Here is a 19,658-nt window from a genome sequence, read left to right on the forward strand (position 1 = left end):
GGACTCCGGGTCTCAGCGGGAAAGGTAGCTGCTTAACCCCCTCCAGAGACACATCTAGTAAACAACCTCAGACTTGGAAGTCTGCAGGAAATTTTTTTTTTTTTCAACGTTTATTTATTTTTGGGACAGAGAGAAACAGAGCATGAATGGGGGAGGGGCAGAGGGAGAGGGAGACACAGAATCGGAAACAGGCTCCAGGCTCTGAGCCATCAGCCCAGAGCCTGACGCGGGGCTCGAACTCCTGGACCGCGAGATCGTGACCTGGCTGAAGTCGGACGCTTAACTGACTGCACCACCCAGGTGCCCCTGCAGGAAATTTTTAAAAAGGATCAAAGTTGACCTTTTTATGTGATTTGTTTCACTCTGCAATCCTATCCTTATCTTTGGGATGGGAGAGCTTTTTTTGTTTGTTCGTTTTAATTGCCTCTATGTTCTTCCTAATAATTATTGGAAGGCAGGCAAATTAAACCAAAATGCCCCAGGAGGTCTAAACCCTAATGCAAAGCCTGCCTTTCTCTCTTTTTTTTTTAATTTTTTTAACATTTATTTATTTTTGAGACAGAGAGAGACAGAGCATGAACGGGGGAGGGTCAGAGAGAGGGAGGCACAGAATCTGAAACAGGCTCCAGGCTCTGAACTGTCAGCACAGAGCCCGATGCGGGGCTCGAACTCACGGACCGTGAGATCATGACCTGATCTCGACCGAAGTCAGCCGCTTAACTGACTGAGCCCCCCAGGCGCCCTGCCTGCCTTTCTCTTAAAGAAGATAGAACGAGTGGAAAACCTAGCCTGTTTAGAAAACTAGAGATGATGGCAAGTAATGTCAGGAAAAACTTTTTTTTTTAAGTTTTTATTTTTATTTTTATTTTATTTATTTATTTATTTTTTGGGAAATGAAGTGGGGAGAGAGAGAGAGAGAGAGAATCCCTAGCAGGCTCTGCACTGTCAATACAGAGCTGGATGCTCTGTGAGATCACAACCTGAGCTGAAACCAAGAGTTGGCCGCCCCACGGACTGAGCCCCCCAGGCACCCCAGGAAAAGCATTTCAGAACTCATCAACACGCTGACCTTTCTGTGCCCAAATGCCTTTCCCTAAATTTTCAGCTTGGTCACGTGGCTAATCTGTAGCGGGTTTCTCCTCTGGTCATGACTTTGGCTTGTGTGATTCTGCTTGGGTTGTACCATCCCGGGGCTCGGGGGGGTGGGAGCCTGGCTTCCAGAAGCTCCTTTGGGGACCCCCGACAGGGTGGGGCTGGGTCCAGCCTCCCCTCTGGCTTCCAGAAGCTCCTTTGGGGACCCCCGACGGGGTGGGGCAGGGTCCAGCCTTCCCTCTGGCTTCCAGAAGCTCCTTTGGGGACCCCCGATGGGGTGGGGCTGGGTCCAGCCTTCCCTCTGGCTTCCAGAAGCTCCTTTGGGGACCCCAGACGGGGTGGGGCTGGGTCCAGTCTTCCCTCTGGCTTCCAGAAGCTCCTTTGGGGACCCCCGACGGGGTGGGGCTGGGTCCAGCCTCCCCTCTGGCTTCCAGAAGCTCCTTTGGGGACCCCCGACGGGGTGGGGCTGGGTCCAGCCTTCCCTCTGGCTTCTGGAAGCTCCTTTGGGGACCCCTGACGGGTGGGGCTGGGTCCAGCCTCCCCTCTGGCTTCCAGAAGCTCCTTTGGGGACCCCCGATGGGGTGGGGCTGGGTCCAGCCTTTCCTCTCTGTGTCCCGCAGGTTCCACCAGCTCCTCCTTCTCCGATCACTGGCTCCTTCGACTCGGGAGCAGTAACAGCAGTGCGAGGGGGAGCCTGCTGTCCTGGAGCTCCAGCCCCGGCCCCTCCCGGCCCCTGGCGCCTGACCCTCCCGTCTTCACCAACGGCCTCTCCGATCAGGAAAAGGGTATGTCCTATTGTGTCGGTAAGATTGGCCGATTCTATTTTTCACTTGCCTTAACGGCCTCTGCTCCTCGGCTTTGAGTGTGAAGATGTCCGTCAGGGGCGCCTGGGGGGCTCAGTCGGTTGAGCACCCAACTTCGGCTCAGGTCATCATCTCACGGCTCGTGAGTTCGAGCCCCGTGTTGGGCTCTGTGCTGACAGCTCGGAGCCCGGAGCCTGCTTCAGATTCTGTGTCTCCCTCTCTCTCTGCCCCTCCCCCACTCGTTCTCTCTCTCTCTCTCTCTCTCTCTCTCTCTCTCTCTCAAATAAACATTTAAAATTAAAAAATAAATAAATAAATGGGGCACCTGGGTGGCCCAGTAGGTTGAGCGTCCGACTTCGGCTCAGGTCATGATCTCACGGCTCGTGAGTTTGAGCCCCGTGTTGGGCTCTGTGCCGACAGCCCAGAACCTGGAGCCTGCTTCGGATTCTGTGTCTCCCTCTCTCTCTGCTCCTCTCCCACTCATGCTCTCTCTCTCTCAAAAAATAAATAAGCATTAAAAATTTTGAAAAAAAGTGCCCGTCGTTAGGAGAGACATCCATGTCTCCTATGGGGTCTTCTGTGACCTGCCCTCTCCCTCCGCCTCCTCCCCTGCCCGCTGCCCTCCAGCCGCAGGTACGTTCTTTCTCTGCTCCCTGGAGCGTGCCGTCTAATGGGGAAGATAACACGTAAACCAGTAGATGCGTGTAACGACCTGGTATAAAGCAGGGACAAGGGGAGGTAGATCATCAGAGGAATCCAGGCTGGGGGTGGGAGAGAAAGGACGCAGGGGCCCCGTTAGAACGGGGCGGGTGGGGAAGGTCCTTCTGCAGTGACAGCTTTGGAGCAGACACCTGAGACAGAGGGAGTGGTGGAGAAGGTTGGGCATGTGCTCCGGGCAGGGGAGCTCCGAGGTGGGGGTGAGTGTGGGATGCGTGTGAGAGGCAGAGGGACGGGAGCAGTGGCCAGAGAAGACAGCTAGAGATCGACGGGCCGGGGCTCAGCGCGCCTTTGGCTCGTGGTACAAAGTTGGCTTTTGGCCCCCAGGGCAGTGAGTAGCTCTTGGGGAATTCTGAGCTGGGATTTATATTTTCACCAAGTCTGCTCTGGGACTCCATCGCAAGGGGGAGGGACAAGGGTGGGAGGCCAGGTTGGAGTGCTGACTGTGGTCATCTGAGCCAGAGAGAGGCCCAGATGACAGCAGCGTGTGTTTATGTTTTCTTCTGGGACCTAGAGCACGTTGGCATCCGGACGATCCAGTTAGGATTCAGGTGATCCTCTCCCTAGAGGGAGAAAATAATGGTGGTGCAAGAAAGGCAGGGGATAACCACAGAAACAGTCCATCCGGAAAATCTCGGAGCACGCGTGTGCATGCCTGTGCGCCCCTTTGCTCAGAAAGCACCAGCACGTACTAATTACTTGCAGTTTCCGTGTGTCCTCTTAGCTCCTGAATTAGCTTTTAAAATAAGATTTTTTGGTGGCGCCCGGGTGGCTCAGTCGGTTAAGCATCCAGCTCTTGATTTCGGCTCAGGTCCTGATTTCAAGGTTCGTGAGATCGAGCCCCACATCGGGCTCTGCAGTGACAGTGCGGAGCCTGCTTGGGATTCTCTCTCTCTCTCTACCCCTCCCCTGCTCATTCTCTCTCTCTCTCTCTCTCTCTCTCAAATAAAAAAGTAAGATCTTTTTAATGTAGGTATGATATATATACAGAGAAGTGTGTTAATCACAAATGCACATCTAATGAATTATCCTAAAATGTACACATCCACATAACCATCACCCAGATTACGAAATAGAACGTTGCAGGCCCTCCCTACCCCCTGTATCTCTCTCAGTCGTTACTGTTTCCCTCCTTTCCAGAGGGGGGGACTGACTTCTGATGCCATAGATCAGTCTTGCCTGTGTCGGAACTTGATGTAAACGGAGTCATACAGTACATATATTTTCCTGTTCGGTTTCCTTTGCTCAGCACCATATCTGTTTAAGTTAATGTATGTTGTGTGTGGCTTTATTCCATTGGTAAAAAAAAAAAAAAAAAAAAAAAAAAAAACAGCCCTGGAAATAACTCAGCCACCTAAAGTTCTCTGCACAGACGTCTAAGTTCCCATGAGAGACAGAGGCAGATAGACAGACAGAGACATTGTCGTCTGTTGACTGTTGATGATGGTCAGTAAACATCAAAAGCAGGGATTTGGGAAAGAAAGCACGGTGGGTGGGGTGGGAGAACCACTTCCTTTTTCCCTGTGGGCTCGTGGATGGGATGAAATCGATCTCAGAGGCCGATCTGGAAAAGTTTGGCTTGATCATCAGGGGAAGCACCTTGAGTTACAAATTTACAGATTCTTTTTTTTTTTTTTTAACATTTATTCATTTTTTTTGAGATAGAGAGAGCGACTGGGGGAGGAGCAGACAGGGAGGGAGAGACACACACAGAACCCGAAGCAAGCTCCAGGCTCTGAGCTGTCAGTGCAGTGCCCGACGTGGGGCTCGATTTACAGATTCTTTTTTTTTTTTAATTTTTTTTTAAAACATTTATTTATTTTTGAGACAGAGAGACACAGCATGAACAGGGGAGGGTCAGAGAGAGGGAGATACAGAATCCGAAACAGGCTCCAGGCTCTGAGCTGTCAGTGCAGTGCCCGACGTGGGGCTCGATTTACAGAGTCTTTTTTTTTTTTTAATTTTTTTTACACATTTATTTATTTTTGAGACAGAGAGAGACAGAGCATGACCGGGGAAGGGTCAGAGAGAGAGGGAGACACAGAATCTGAAACAGGCTCCAGGCTCTGAGCTGTCAGCACAGAGCCCCGACGCAGGGCTTGAACTCACAGACCGCGAGATCGTGACCCGAGCTGAAGTCGGACGCTTAACCGACTGAGCCAGCCAGGTGCCCCTCGATTTACAGATTCTTAAGTTCCTTGGTGATGCTGTAGAAATCCCTATAAGACTGCCCCCACGTTATAAGAAGAGTTCATATTTTATTTACGTATTCTCTTGTGGTTGGATACTGGGGTAGTTTCTGGTGTGGGCTGTCACCAGTGGTCCTGCTGTGCGCATCTTTGCTCACGTGTTTTTGTCGTGCGTACGTCTGCACGTGGGTATCTGGGAGTGAGATTGTACCTGGGCGTAGCCTATGTGTTCATTCATCAGCTATTTACGTCTTTATACGTTGTGTCACCGTTGTATCAAAGTGGCCAACAGGACACCTGACATGTAGCAGGCTCTTGTTACGTTTTTGTGAGTGAATGCATGTGATGATACAATCTTGAGGCTACAGGTGGTTTTAGAGCATCTTTGAATCCAACACTCTGTTTCACGATGGTTTATGTGTCCCAGTTGGGTTGACTGTTCCTTAGGGTTTGGCATCTTGGCTCCCAGTATTTCACAGTTAGAAAGAATACTGATCGGAGCGTCTCTACGTGCCTATGACATGTGTCTGATTTTCTTAGAGTGCGTTTGTTTTTTGTTTTTTTTTCTTGTGGAAGCCAAGTGTTTAATGTGTTATGTTCTGACCCACCCTGTCTCTGGACTTTCCTTTTCCCCTCTCATGATGCACATCGAGGCAGCATCTGGTGAACACACACACACACCAAAGGCATTCTTTCCCAGGCTTGTCCACCCCATCAGCATGAGCCTCTGATGCGCTCATAAATCCATCCCAGTTCTGTTCCAGGGGCCTGGAACCTTGGCCTGGAACCTTAGGCCACGTCTCAGTTCTCCCGGGGGGAAGTGTATTTCACGCCTCCACTGGGAGGCAACTTTAAATTTTTTTTTTTTTTTAATATTTATTATCGAAAGACAGAGTCAGAGCATGAGCAGGGGAGGGGCAGAGGGAGAGGGAGACACAGAATCCGAAACAGGCTCCAGGCTCCGAGCCGTCAGCACAGAGCCCGACGTGGGCTTGAACTCACAAACCGCGAGATCATGACCTGAGCCGAAGTCAGACGCCCAACCGACTGAGCCACCCAGGCACCCCAACTGGGAGGCAACTTTAAAAGATGGCCCAGCTTTTCAACATGGTACTCAGCCCGGAGTCAGGCACAGCTTCAGAGAACCACCCCCCTCCCTGCCACCACTCCCCAAGAGACAGCACTAGGGCGGGAGGGGAAGGAATATGGACGAATAAGTTTATCCCAGCCTCTGGCCGGCATTTTACTTCTCCCTCTGGTCATCAGCATCTCCAAGAGGGTGAAACGAAAAGCCCTTTTGAAGAGGAGAAAGCCGAGGCTGGGATGTCCCCAGGTGCAAGCTCGCCTCCTTGGAGAAGCGAGGGGTGCAGACAGACCCCACTCCCTCTGGCTGCGGGCATCCTGCCTCTGTGGCTGCTAGCTATAAATTCCAAACTGGAGATCATGCCGTGCGGACCCTGCAAGAGCCTTGCTTCCAAAGGGAGCGTTCCCTCTTGGGTGTTTGACTAAAACAGTGGTGGGCTTTGGAGCCTGTTGAGGTGGTTGAAAACCCAGCCTCATTTTCTTGTTAGCAGTCAGCCTGGGCAACATCCGGCTCCAGCATATAGGTCTCCGTGGGGGGTGGGTACCACCCAATCTCCCCCTGGGTTTGGAGGAGAGTTTTGTCACTGTCAACACGAGTACAGGGGACTAAGTAGCACGTAGTCCCCAGCGGGCAGGACCAGAGATGGTGTCGTTTCAGGACAGAATTGTCCCTCCCAAATGCCAAGCAGGCCTCTGGAGAGAAACCCTGACAGCTTGGGAACTTCATCCTTCCAGTAGCCCTAGTTATGGGATGTGGGAACGGGGAAGGCATTTGGACCAAAAGGGCTGGATCCAAGGAATATTGAAGGGGACTGCATCTTCTGTAATCGGGGACAGGTGTCAGGAGAAGCTCTCCAAGGAGAAGGATGTAAAAACACCTTACTTCTGCAAGTTTTTAATTTTTTTTTTAACGTTTATTTATTTTTGAGACAGAGAGAGACAGAGCATGAACAGGGGAGGGGCAGAGAGAGAGGGAGACACAGAATCAGAAGTAGGCTCCAGGCTCTGAGCCATCAGCCCAGAGCCCGAGGCGGGGCTCGAACTCACGGACCACGAGATCGTGACCTGAGCTGAAGTCGGACGCTTAACCGACTGAGCCACCCAGGCGCCCCTGCATGTTTTATAAAAATAAAACCATGTATGTGATGGGGCACCTGGGTGGCTCAGTCAGTGGAGCATCAGACTCTTGATTTCGGCTCAGGTCATGATCCCAGAGTTGTGGGATTGAGCCCCACGTTGGGCTCCGTGCTGAATATATGGAGCCTGCTTCAGAGTCTCTCTCTCCCTCTGTCCCTCCCCTGCTCGCTCTCTCTCTCTCTCTCTCTCTCTCTCGCTCGCTCGCTCTCTCTCTCTCTGTGTCTCTCTGTTAAATAGGAAACAAAGCAAGACCATGTGAAAAAATTGCTGGGGTCTTACGCAGAAACCCCTCAGGTGAATAAGGGCTCCCCTCAGGTGGATAAGGGGTCCCGGGACTTCAGCTTTACGATCGAGGTGCTCTTGATGACTGATTTTCTCTACGACTTTTATTGGGCCTTCCAGGTTTTCCTTGTCACTTGAAGTGCTTTCCAGGTCCTACATTATTTCTGCTTTTATTTCGTCTTTAAAAGTTACCTGGGAGTTTCAAGCGTTTATGATTTGGGGGGTCTCCCTGTAACTCTCTCTTTCTAATTTTGCGGATGGTGAGCCAAGAATGTGGTTTTCCAAAAGCATTCCCTTTTTGTGATACAGTAAGTACATGATTATTATTTTGTCGATGTTCTTTGCACGCGTGGAGTCATGTCGACTGTGTCTTTGTGAGGTCGTAGCTCTTCAATCAGGTGAGTCGTTTTTTGGATTCAGTTCACTTTGTCTGTACGTTGACCTTATCGAGGACCGCCTCGCTAGGAAGGAGGCATATTTGGCACCCTCTGTATGGCTGTATTTTTATACCACGGACTTCAGTAATATCTCCTTTATATGGTTTGCTGCCTTGTTAATAGATGTCTGAAGCTGACGACTGTTAGGTCTTCTTTACAAATTGTCTGTCCTCCTTGTAACGTGGCTCTTTATCTCAAGTGCTTTTAATCTTAAATTCTACCGTGTTCAAGATTAATCCTTCCACCCCTTCCTCCTTTCTTTTTGTTGGCACTGGCCTGGTATCATTTTGTTGTTCTCTTTTGCTTTATGAATTTTTCTCTTACAGTTACTTTTAAGTGGTTTCTGGTAAACACTATGTTTTGGTTTTTTGGGTTTTTTTGTTTTTTTAACATTTATTTAGGAGACAGAGAGACGGAGCATGAATGGGGGAGGGGCAGAGAGAGAGGGAGACACAGAATCGGAAGCAGGCTCCAGGCTCCGAGCCATCAGCCCAGAGCCCAACGCGGGGCTTGAACTCACGGACCGCGAGTGACCTGAGCTGAAGTTGGATGCTCAACCGACTGAGCCACCCAGGCGCCCCAATATGTTGTGGTTTTATTATTATTATTATTTTTTTTTTTTTGAATGTCAAAATCAAGAGCCTGTCTTAACAAGGGGAGCATTCAGCCCATCTGGTTTTTTTTTAATTTTTTTTTTTAATATTTATTTTTGAAAGAGACAGACAGAGTGTGACTGGGGAAGGGGCAGAGAGAGAGGGAGAGACACAGAATCGGAAGCAGGCTCCAGGCTCTGAGCTGTCAGCACAGAGCCCGACGCGGGGCTCGAGCCCACAAGCCGCGAGATCGTGACCTGAGCTGAAGTTGGATGCTTAACCTACTGAGCCACCCAGGCGCCCCAGCCCATCCGTTTTTAATGTAACTGATGAGGTTTTGGGGTGGTAGGGCATCCGGAGGCAATGGCCAGGAAATAATTCTTGAAGACATCTTTGGTGCAAAAAAAGTGATTTTATTAAAGCATGGAGACAGGACCCGTGGGCAGGAAGAGCTGTCCCAGACCCTGTGGAGAGAAGGGTTATACATTTGGGAGTTGGGGGAGGTCAGGTCCAAGGGAAGTTTCCGGTGAGATTTTCATATGCTAACGACTCTCAGGATCCTGGAGGCCTGGCTATGGTCTAGCTAAGGTGGTTTTTGCCTCTCGCAGAGCCTGGGGAATATCTCACACATCCCACCTGCCAGGAGGGCTGATGGAGGGTGGGGGTGGGGGTGGGGGGTTGCTAGCTTGTATTTTGTCCTCAGCCCACCTCAGCCTCCCTCATCAGTAACAACCCTAAACTTGATTTTGTTCTGTTAAAACACTTTTTTATTATTGTTTCTTTTTTTCCTTTTTCCTTGTTTTTTACTGAGTCGATCTCATTGGTCTCTGCTCTCTCTTCTTTTCCCCCTTTGTTTGGAAGTTCTGTTCTTTTCCATCTTGGGTTTTTTTGGTTTTTTTTAATTAATTAATTTTTTAAATTTACATCCAAGTTAGATAGCATATAGTGAGTGCAATAATGGTTTCAGGAGTAGATTCCAGTGATTCATCCCCCTACGTATAACACCCAGGGCTCATCCCGACAATTGCCCTCCTCAATGCCCCTCCCCTATCTAGCCCATCCCCCCACCCACAGCCACCCCAGCAACCCTCAGTTTGTTGTTTGTTCTCTGTATTTAGGAGTCTCTTATGTTTTGTCCCCCTCCCTGTTTTTATATTATTTTTGCTTCCCTTCCCCTATGTTCATCTGTTTTGTATTTTATTTACTTATTTATTTTAATGTTTATTTATTTTTGAGAGAGACACAGGGTGTGAGCGGGAGAGGGTTAGAGAGAGAGGGAGACACAGAATCCGAAGCAGGCTCCAGGCTTTGAGCTGTCAGCACACAGCCCGACGCGGGGCTCGAACTCATGAACAGTGAGATCATGACCTGAGCTGAAGTCAGACGGTCAACCACTAAGCCACCCAGGCACCCCTGTCTGTTTTGTATTTTAAATTCCACCTATGAGTGAAGTCCTGTGGTATTTGTCTTTCTCTGACGGACTAGCTTAGCATTAATTGTTACTTATCCTTCCCAATGTGTAAATGCATTTTCCTATTATATGGATATGAGAAGCCAGACTATTCCCTTCGTGCCTGCCTGCTGTCCTTCCCCCCAGCAAGATGTCTCCACGTTATCCCTCCCACCCCCACCCCTGCAAAGCGAGTGCTTTGAAATGCTTTTAGTGTCCCTCTGGTCTGTTTTATTTTTTAATCTTCCTCCCTTCCTCCCTCCCTCCCTCCCTCCCTCCCTCCCTCCCTCCCTCCCTTCCTTCCTTCCATTATTTATTTTTGAGAGAGACAGAGCACGAGCAGGGGAGGGGCAGAAAGAGAGGGAGACACAGAATCCGAAGCAGGCTCCAGGCTCTGAGCTGTCAGCACAGAGCCCGACGCGGGGCTCGAACCCACAAACCGTGAGATCATGACCTGAGCAGAAGTTGGATGCTTAACTAACTGAGCCACCCAGGAGCCCATATTTATTTTTTTAAAGTTTATTTATTTTGAGAGAGAGAGAGATAGAGAAAGCGTGAGTTGGGCAGTGGGGGGGTGGGGGGAGGCGGGGTTGGGCAGAGAGAGAGAATCCCAAGCATGCTCTGCACTAGTCAGCGCTGAGCCCGACCCGGGGCTCGAACTCACAAACCGTGAGATGACCTGAGCCAAATTTGGACGCTTGACTGACTGAGCCCCACGGGTGCCCCCTGGTCTGTTTTAGAACCTCCCCTCCCCCCACCTGGATCCCAAGCCCTCAGCTTCTCTGAGAGGGTTTCAGGCTCTGAGTGCCGTGCCTTTCCAGATCCCAAACATGCTCACATCACTGCATATTCCCCGTCCTGGGACCACCTGCCCTGTTGCAGGTGGATGGTCCCCCTGTGGCAGCCTCCGTTGAACACCCCCCGTCTGTCTTCTTTCTGTCCCCCTCTGTCTTGAGGTCTGGGTTCTGATTCTTTAGTGTTTGGTCAGAGTTCTTTTCGGGGATGGGGGATGCGTAGCCACAAATATTTTCTTTCACCGGGGAGCGAATGGCAGCTTGTCTGGTTGGAGGGCCCTTGGACTGAAGTCCTTCCTTCTCTCTCCGATGTCTGTAGATGTTTTCCCACGGTCTGCCAAGCCCCAGGGTTGCAGGTGAGAAGTTCTTTTTTTTTTTTTTTTTTTTTTTTTCCTTTTTTCACGTGAGAGTCACTTGTCCTTTCTGTCTGGAAGCTTTTGAGAATTTGTGGTTGACCTTGGAATTTAGAAACAACACTAGTATATGCCTGGGTCTGTGTTTTTGTTCATCAACCCTTCCTAGAACCCCCAGAACCTTTCAGGCTACAGATGCAGGCTTCCTTTCTTTTCTTTTCTTTTCTTTTCTTTTCTTTTCTTTTCTTATCTTTCTTTCTCTTCCTTCCTTTCTTCCTTTCTTCCTTCTTTCCTTCCTCTCTCCTTTCCTTTTTCTTTCTCTCCTTCCTTCCTTCCTTCCTTCCTTCCTTCCTTCCTTCCTCGCTCCCTCCCTCCCTCCCTCCTTCCCTCCTTCCTATTTATTTTTAATTTAAAAATTTTGTTTAAATCCAAGTTAGTTAACATATAGTGTAATAATGATTTCAGGAGTAGAATTTAGTGATTCATCACTCACATATGACACCCTGTGCTCATCCCAACAAGTGCCCTCTCTACTACCCAGCCCCCTACCCGCCTCCCCTCCAGCAATCCTCAGTTTTGTTCTCTGTATTTAAGAGTCTCTTATGGTTTGCCTCCCTCTCTATTTTTATCTTATTTTTCCTTCCATCCCCTATGTTCATCTGTTTTGTTTCTTAAATTCCATGTACGAGGAGCGCCTGGATGGCTCAGTCGGTTAAGCATCCGACCTCGGCTCAGGTCATGATCTCACAGTTCGTGGGTTCGAGCCCCGCGTCGGGCTCTGTGCTGACAGCCAGAGCCTGGAGCCTGCTTCGGATTCTGTGTCTCCCTCTCTCTGTCCCTTCCCCTGCTCACACTCTGTCTCTCTCTAAAATAAACGTTAAAAAAATTTTTTTAATTCCATATATGAGTGAAATCATACTATATTTATCTTCCTATGCCTTACTTGGCTCAGCATAATACACTCCAGTTCCATCCACGTTGTTGGCAAATGGCAAGATTTCATTCTTTATGATCGCCAAGTAATGCTCCATTGTATATATAGACCACATTTTCTTTACCCACTCATCCGTGGATGGACGTTTTGGCTCTTTCCATACTTTGGCTATTGTTGATTATGTGATGCAGGCTTTTCTTCAGGGTGGTGTTGTTTGGTTTATCGTCTCTCTGACTGTTCAGATTTCTGTCATTTGCCTGGTGGCTCCCCTGGGTCCGTTCTCTGTGTCTTCTCGCTTTTCCCTGTGACTTCTCTCTGTCACTTGGCTCTCAGGTGCGAGATACTGCCTTTCCCTTTATCTTTTCGGCCACTAATTTGAGTCTCAAATATGACCCTCCGTGCCTCCAATGCATTTACTGAATTGTAAGACCCGGAAGACATTTTTCAGTCCTCTCCTGCTCTGTATTTGAATCTCCCTGAGAGCTTATCTTTTGTCCATTTCTTCTATTGGATCAGAGAATATGTGTGCTGTCGTCTTCTTCTGCGTTTGCCCATTGGGGCTCCCCTCCACACCCTCCTGAGCGGAGGTGATTCTTGGAGCGATAGAAGGGGCGGTGGCCTTGGCCCCCGAGGCAGCCTTTCCCCTCACCAGCCTCGTCCTACTGGCTTACTCTCAGAGGTGGACAAAGCTCAGCCCAGCTGAAGAGCTTGTCCTTACCCTCTAGGGTCCAGAGGAAAGTCAGGGGGTCAGACTTCAACCAGAGAAAGAGATGCCTCCAAATACAGAGAAGGAGTCAGCAGATGAAGAGCCTCTTGGGGAACCTTTTCTCCCTTGGTTACAGCCACGGTGGTCTCTCTGCTGCTTCCCTGACCCACCAAGCTCACTTGTGCCTCAGGGCCTTTGCACTTGCTGTTTCCTCTACCTGGCGGCTGTTTTCCCCCATCTCCACATGGCTTCCTTCTCCCTTTCACTCTCCTCACTCCGCAGTCACCACACTGTATCCCACCCCCCTTACCCTGCCTCGTTCTTCGTCATAGCTCTTAGCACTGTATCCCATGACATCACATGTTGTTGCTTTCTGACGAACCCCACAGGGACAAGCACTTTGTGTTTTTTTTCCACAGCTCTGTCCCCAGCGGTGAAAACACATGCTAGGCACACAGTGGGCTCTCATTACATGTCTGTCAAATGCATGAGTGGGTGGCTGTCAGAGGAAACCCTTGTACAGCCTGAGAGCTGAGAGCACTGGACCAGGAGTCTTGTCCTAAGGGCTGGGGGGGCCCGCCCCTTGCTCATAGCACACATCGTGAGGTCAGATCGATCCCTGGTTTCATTAGCTAGGATAAAAAGCCACATAGGAAGAGATGGGGCATTTCTCAGGGTAGCATCTGCTGTCTTTGCAGTCACTCATGGGTGGGGCCTTGGGTGGGGGCCATGCCCACCAGCCGCATGGGAGCCATCTGTGTGAGGAGGCCTCGCAGGACCTGGGAAGCCTGTCCTGCAGGCTCTGGGACTCATAACCTTCAGGAAGGACTTGACCATTCATGTCCTCCATGTGGCCCAAGGCTCTAGACCCTTCCTTCCTGGTTCTCCAGCCAACTGGGCATGAGCAAGGCCACAGATTCCATCCAGGGCAGGGAAGTACCCTCCCTCAAGCATCTCTGAACGCTACCTCTGCCTCTGGCTCCCCGCCTCCAGGAGGTCCCCCCAGGGAGGAGCAGGGGGAGCACTTTCCCCTCCCCTTGGAAGGGAGACGTTTGTGAATGGTGACACTGCATCAGTGTGGGCACTTGTCCCGTCTGCTCTCACACTGGCGGCCAAGGTGCCTCCTTGCTGCCATCTCGAGGAAGAGGCGGAAGGAAGGGCTTGCATGGACATCTGCGGCCCCCGCGAAAGGGAGCTGCAGGGGTGACGTGGGCCCGGGCCCCAGACCTTTCATCCGGGAAGAGGGGACGCACTGCCAAGCCACCTCGCCACCTGCCAGGCCGCCGGCTGTGTTACCTCATTTCGAAAAGCCGAAAGTCACAGCTTTATCCTCCTAAGAAAAGCAGTGCTTTCTGCCCTTCCCAGGGTTGCAAAGAGGGAAAAACAAAAAAACTGCTTATGTGTCTCAGACCCCAGCACCTTTTATTCCCCCGAGGTATGGGGATTTAATGGTGGGCCATGGACAGTGAAATTACAAAATATTTGGGGTAAAACCGTGTCTATTGCTAGCTACAGAAATGCTTTAAAGAAAACAATACCGAGTTGGGGGGGAAAATGTAGGCGATTAAAAACTACCGGAAATAATCCGTGAAAGGTAAAATTCCCCAGGAACCTCGGAGATGCTGTCCAACCCCTCCAGTCCTTGCCGGGCATTGGGACTCTGCCTCCTGGTCATTTCTTCCCCGGGGGCCTGGCTGATGTGTCCAGCGCTGTGCTTTCTCCACCAGAGTACACTGAGCTGTTGCCTGTCCCCTGACAATCCCAAGTCCCTTTGCACATGGCTCGTCCCAGGTGGCTGTGCTGCTTACCGGGGCTGTATTTGTGGTACGGTCCTCACTCGTATAGGGCTTGCTCTCCCACTCCATGATACAGGCGGTCATCTGGGGGCAGAAGGCTTGTAGGGTTCACCTCAGGTCTTTCTCTAAACGCACGAGACTGTCTCTCCACCGTGTGGGTTGTGTGTTTCAGGTGAAGGTTCTTTCCCTCTGTGATTACAGGCATCTTATAAATGAAGGCAGACGCTGCAAGTTGCTTTTCTTTTATTTTCACTTTTTATTTTTATTTTCTTTTTTTATTTTATTTTCTTTTTTATTTTCTTTTTATTTTCACTTTTATTATTGCATGAAAATACTTACAACAAAGTTTATCACTTGAAGCTTTTTCAAGTGCACATTTCAGTGGTATTCCATACATTCCCATTGTATCGTAGCCATCGCCACCGTCCATCACTATAACTCTTTTCATCTTGTAAATCTGAAAGCCTCTGCCCATTTCGCAATAACACCGCACCCTCCTCGTCCCCAAGCCCCTGACAACCGTCTCTGTACTTTCTGTCTCTCTGGTTACGACCACTCTGGGTACGTTGTGTGGTGGGATCATGCAGTATTTGTCTTTTTGTGACTGCCTGTGGAGGTCTCTTGAGATTCCATATGAATTTCAGGATGGATTTTTCCATCTCTGCAAAAAGCCCCGTTGGGATTTTGATAGGGATCTGCATTGAAGCTGGAGATCGATCACTCTGGGTAACGTTGCCATTTTAACAATATTTAAGCCTTCCAATCCATGAACATGGGATGTCTTTTCATTTATGTCATCTTTAATTTCTTCTTAATGTTTTGTAGTTTTTGTTATATAAATCTTACCTCCTTGGTTAATTCCTAAGTATTTTATTCTCTTTTTTAAAATTTTTTTTGAAGTTTATTTATTTTGGAGAGATAGAGACAGCATGAGTGGGGGAGGGAAGGAGAGAGAGGGAATTCCAAGCAGGCTCTGCATTATCAGTGCAGGGGCCTGATGTGGGTCTCCAACCCATGGATCTGGAGATCATGACCTGAGCCAAAGTCTGACGTTTAACGGACTGAGCCACACAGGCGCCCCTGATACTATTGTAAATAGAAGTGTTTTAGTAACTGATGTTTCTTAAGAAAAAACACACATCCTTGGTTATGTGTGTATTCCCTTTAGAAATGTTAAGGTTTAGGAAAGAATTAAGAAGAAAATCAGTCACACAGCATCCCATGGCCCCCTCGACACCTTGTCATCTTAGTGTTTATTTCTACAAACTTGTTTGTATGTTTTCACATGCATGTGTCACGCACACAAGTATGTATTTTTGCAGGTTGGATTACACTGTTTTTCTAGACTCCGTTTCTCGTTTAACTCTTACACATGAAATGTGTCTTTCCAACCATACACAGGTGTTGCAGAACGCAGAAGGAAAATGTAAGTGGGAGCTCTGATAAAATTAAACGCACAATTTATTAATTTTTCCTTTTGGCCCAGGATAGGGTATCTGAGAATCTCGCATTTGAAAGGTACACGTACCTAATTTAACCTGGAAAAGGAAGGACTTTTGCTGAGCGTTTGCAAACATTGATGCTTCCGAAGGCTGGGACCTCAGTGTCCTGCTCACTGCTGTGTCCCCAACGGCCAGCACAGTGCCCGATACATCAGGGGTGCTCAGCCATGGTCTGTTCGATGGCGGGCATGGTCACGCCTTGCAGCTGGGAGGGGGATTTGGGCACTGATGCTATTGGTGTCTCTTACAGGAGAGCTGGAGTCCAGGCGTCTGGTACGGGGCGTACGAGGCCGAAGCATCAGCATGAAGGAGCCTACGCCTTCCAGAGCCAAGCAGGGAGCCTTCAAGACCTTGCCCCTCCGCTGGTCTTTCAGACCCAGGGAGAAACCGCCCGGTACATCTGTCGAGTTGGTGGAGTACTTGGAGTCCAGGCGGAGGCCCCGATCCACCAGCCAGTCCATCGTGCCGCTGTTGACGGGCGCTGCCTGCGAGGACGGGAAGTCCGCTGAGGGTGAAGACGGTAGGCCAGCCAGTGAGACAGTGCTGGCCCGAGCGCCCGGCCCCTCAGGCCACCCCAGTCCCTGTGCAGCCCCCGGAACCTCAGATGGCCTGAATACAGCCAGGAAAGCCAAGGAAAATGCGAGTCAGGATATCAGGCTCCCCAGACGGTTTGACCTGCCCCTCACGGTGATGCCCTCAGTGCCGAATGAGAAACGAGCCCGGCCGGAGGGCCAGAAGACAGCGAACTGCAAGGGAAGTGGCCAGGCAGGAAGCCTCAGCACAGCACCCTCCCCCACAGAGGCGCTGAGCAGCACGGAGTTATCTAGAAACAGTGCAGAGAGCCGCCAGAATACCCGCATCAGAATGAGGGCTAATGTGGACGGCAGGGACGTCCCACAGGGGACCCTCACCCTTCTGAGGTCCGTGTTTTCCAAGAAGGAGAACAAATCTGAGAGGCCAGAGGTGGCCCCCCAGGCGTCCCCAGTGTCCCTGGTGAGCGGCAGGCTGAGCCCGGCTGTGGATGAGCACTCTTGGGGCTCCTCTCCTTCCCCCCGGATTCAGGAGAGCCTGGCCAGAGCCCCCATCACCCACTTGGAAAGGGATGTATGGTCGGCTCCCAGCTCTCTCCGCCTCCCTCGCAAAGCCATCAGGTCCACGAGGGCCAGTGCCCTGGGCACGTCCCAGAGGACTGTCCCAGGGGAGCACACTTCTTTGGGCACCTTGCAAAAGGTGAAGTACCACACTCTTTCCTTGAGTCGGAAGAAAACGTTACCCGAGTCCAGCTTTTGATGGCGTGTTCCAGCTTGGTGTGAAGCTGGCATTCTCATGACTGAGCAGCTTGTAAGAAGCTCGAGTGTGTGGAGAATGGGCTTCCGGGAAGCCAGTTGTCTTGGGACCCCGGAAAATAAGTTTAGTTTAGTTTTGTTTTTTTGTTTTGGTGTCCGCATCTGGATTTCCAAGATAGCATGTCCAAATACTTTTCTGAACCGTTCGGTGCTTTTATCCGTGCAAGCCACCAGAGGGTGCTGTTGGGTCAGCCTTACTATTTCAGGGCAAGAACTGATTGGTTTCAACAGTTCCAGGGCGTGAGTCCCTACACTCGAGAGTGATTTGGGTGTGGGCCAGCTCGACAGCCCTGTAGAGAAGAGTCTGCAACATCGAGTCAACTCTTGTCATTGGCTTCTCGTTTTCAAACCTCTACGCGCTTCCTGAGATGAAACGTTCAAGATGCCGAACACACGATAAAGAAGGATTCTAGGGGAGGGATGGAACAGAAATCATTGAGACTTTAGGAAGATATTTAATATATAACAAAACAATTGTAGTATTTTGATACTAGGCATAAAGGAAGTTCTTTAAAAAAAAATGTGTGAGACCTATATGCAATTTTAATAAAAGCCCATCAGTGAAACATGTGAATGGCTCTCTGAGTTATTCAAGTCTAACAAATGATCTTTTTTTTTTTTTCAAAGACTTTATGTTTATTTTTTAAGTACGCTTCACATTCAGCACGGAGCCCAGTATGGGGCTTGAACTCACGACCCTGAGATCATGACCTGAGCTGAAGTCGGACGCTTAACTGACTGAGCCACCCAGGCACCCCTCAAAGATTTTATTTTTTAAGTAATCCCTGTACCCAACATGGGGCTCGAACTCACAACCCCGAGATCAAGAGGTGCCTGAGCCAGGGCCCCTGGGTGGCTCAGTCGGTTAAGTGTCCGACTTCGGCTCAGGTCATGAACTCGCGGTTCATGAGTTCGAGCCCTGCGTCAGGCTCTGTGCTGATAGCTCGGAGCCTGAAGCCTGGAGCCTGCTTCAGATTCCTCTCTCCCTGACCCTCCCCCACTCATGCTCTGTCTCTCTCTCTCTCTCAAAAATAACACAAAAAATGAGTTGTTTCCAAAATTTTAAAGTGTTTTTAAATAAAACGACTTGCCATCTTCTAAGGAAACAGCAGTCCCTTCAGGTCTGTCTCTGGAGGGTTTGTACTTACGAGGCTCGAGAGTCTGAGCCTGTCCCCACAGACCATTAGTTGACTGTCCGGTTTCCTAGAACTTTATTTTTTCCTTAGTAGCTGTTCTGACAAATATCCTGTCACTTCGTACTGGGAAGCTGCTACGTCTGACCCTAGTAGACCTGGGTCTATACTTAGTCTGTGTTCTAGAAATACTTCCTTTCTGATGGGAACCATTTGTTCAAGACATCCAACTCCAGCCCAGCCGCATGGCCCCAGAGGGCCACATGTATACCCGTAGACCCGTGTGGCTGCATTTCAGAAGACATCCAGGTTCTCAAGTGTGAACTGACAAAATCTCAAGCTGGATGTGGACGACACAGCTGTCCATGCCGTCTTGGGTTCTTATGGGAGTCTAGGAATCCTATTTCCTCTGGATCTTTCTCCTGTTGGTGCTCTTTTGTCATATTGGGCTCCCATGCCCTTCTGAGCCTAGCCTCCCTTCCTTTGTCCTCTAAAGGATTGGGTTGGGACTCAGATGTGCACCCCCAGGCTTCTTCCCTAGAAGACTTCGGCCTTTGGCATACTGTTGGACACCATGAACGAGTCCCAAGTGTTAGCGGTATTCTCCATACTGCACCACGGGCTGGAGATCTTCCCTGGGCACTGGACTTGGGAGGCTTACTAAGAGACAATACATGGACCCTGGTGGCTATATCTGCCATCCCAGGTCTTTACCAGGGATGCCCAAGGCCCCTTGGTGTCTGCCTTCCATGAGACTGCTTCCCCCTCTGCAGGGACCCGGCAGGAAAGGCTGGACGAACAAGAGTCTGGGAAAGGATTTTGATCTTTCCAGAATGAATCTTCATTTGATGGTTCTGCCTCTAGGAAAATTGGTCTGTTCTTATTTTCTGACAAGTATGCAACATTTCAGAGGGAAATAGGTCTAGTGCTCTCCTTTGGAAGTCATGGTCAATATGAACTGGACCACGTTTGAGGCATTGACATCTCTGTTGATGGCTTCCTGAAAGCTCTATCAGTCCTCCAAACATCCCCCACCTCCGTCTCCATTTTTCTCCCTGAATGGACAATGGAAGAAAAGGGTCTCCAGTGAGAACCCTACCCTGAAGAAGTTAAAAAGCTGTGTGTAATCACTGCATTTGTGGTGGAAAGCAGTTACTCACACTCACCTCCAAGTCCTGGTCTCCTTGTTGTGCAGAAGAGCCTCTCTTTGGACTGACACTGGCCTGTGGCAAGTCAACCTGAAAAGAACCACACCTAAGTGGTCAGAGAAACATTAGGTGTGAGCAGTGCTGCTTCTTACCTAGCCCGCTT

The 19,658-nt window shown here is 49.8% G+C and overlaps 1 protein-coding gene across 5 annotated transcripts in view; it reads left to right on the forward strand.

Moving 5' to 3' along the window:
• Positions 1-17,784, forward strand: part of USP43 (ubiquitin specific peptidase 43) — a 64,907-nt gene extending 47,123 nt beyond the window's left edge. For all 5 annotated transcript variants that reach the window (XM_086686013.1, XM_086686011.1, XM_086686012.1 and 2 more), the window contains 2 exons: positions 1,713-1,877; positions 16,119-17,784. In XM_086686013.1, coding sequence (XP_086542139.1) covers positions 1,713-1,877; positions 16,119-17,158 — 1,205 coding nt within the window. In that variant the 3' untranslated portion in view covers positions 17,159-17,784. The remainder of the gene's footprint in view (positions 1-1,712; positions 1,878-16,118) is intronic.
• Positions 17,785-19,658: the final 1,874 nt, after the last annotated feature.

The sequence above is a fragment of the Puma concolor genome, chromosome E1, assembly GCF_028749965.1.
Source record: "Puma concolor isolate L17-30 chromosome E1, mPumCon1.1.hap2, whole genome shotgun sequence".
Taxonomy (NCBI): Eukaryota; Metazoa; Chordata; class Mammalia; order Carnivora; family Felidae; genus Puma; species Puma concolor.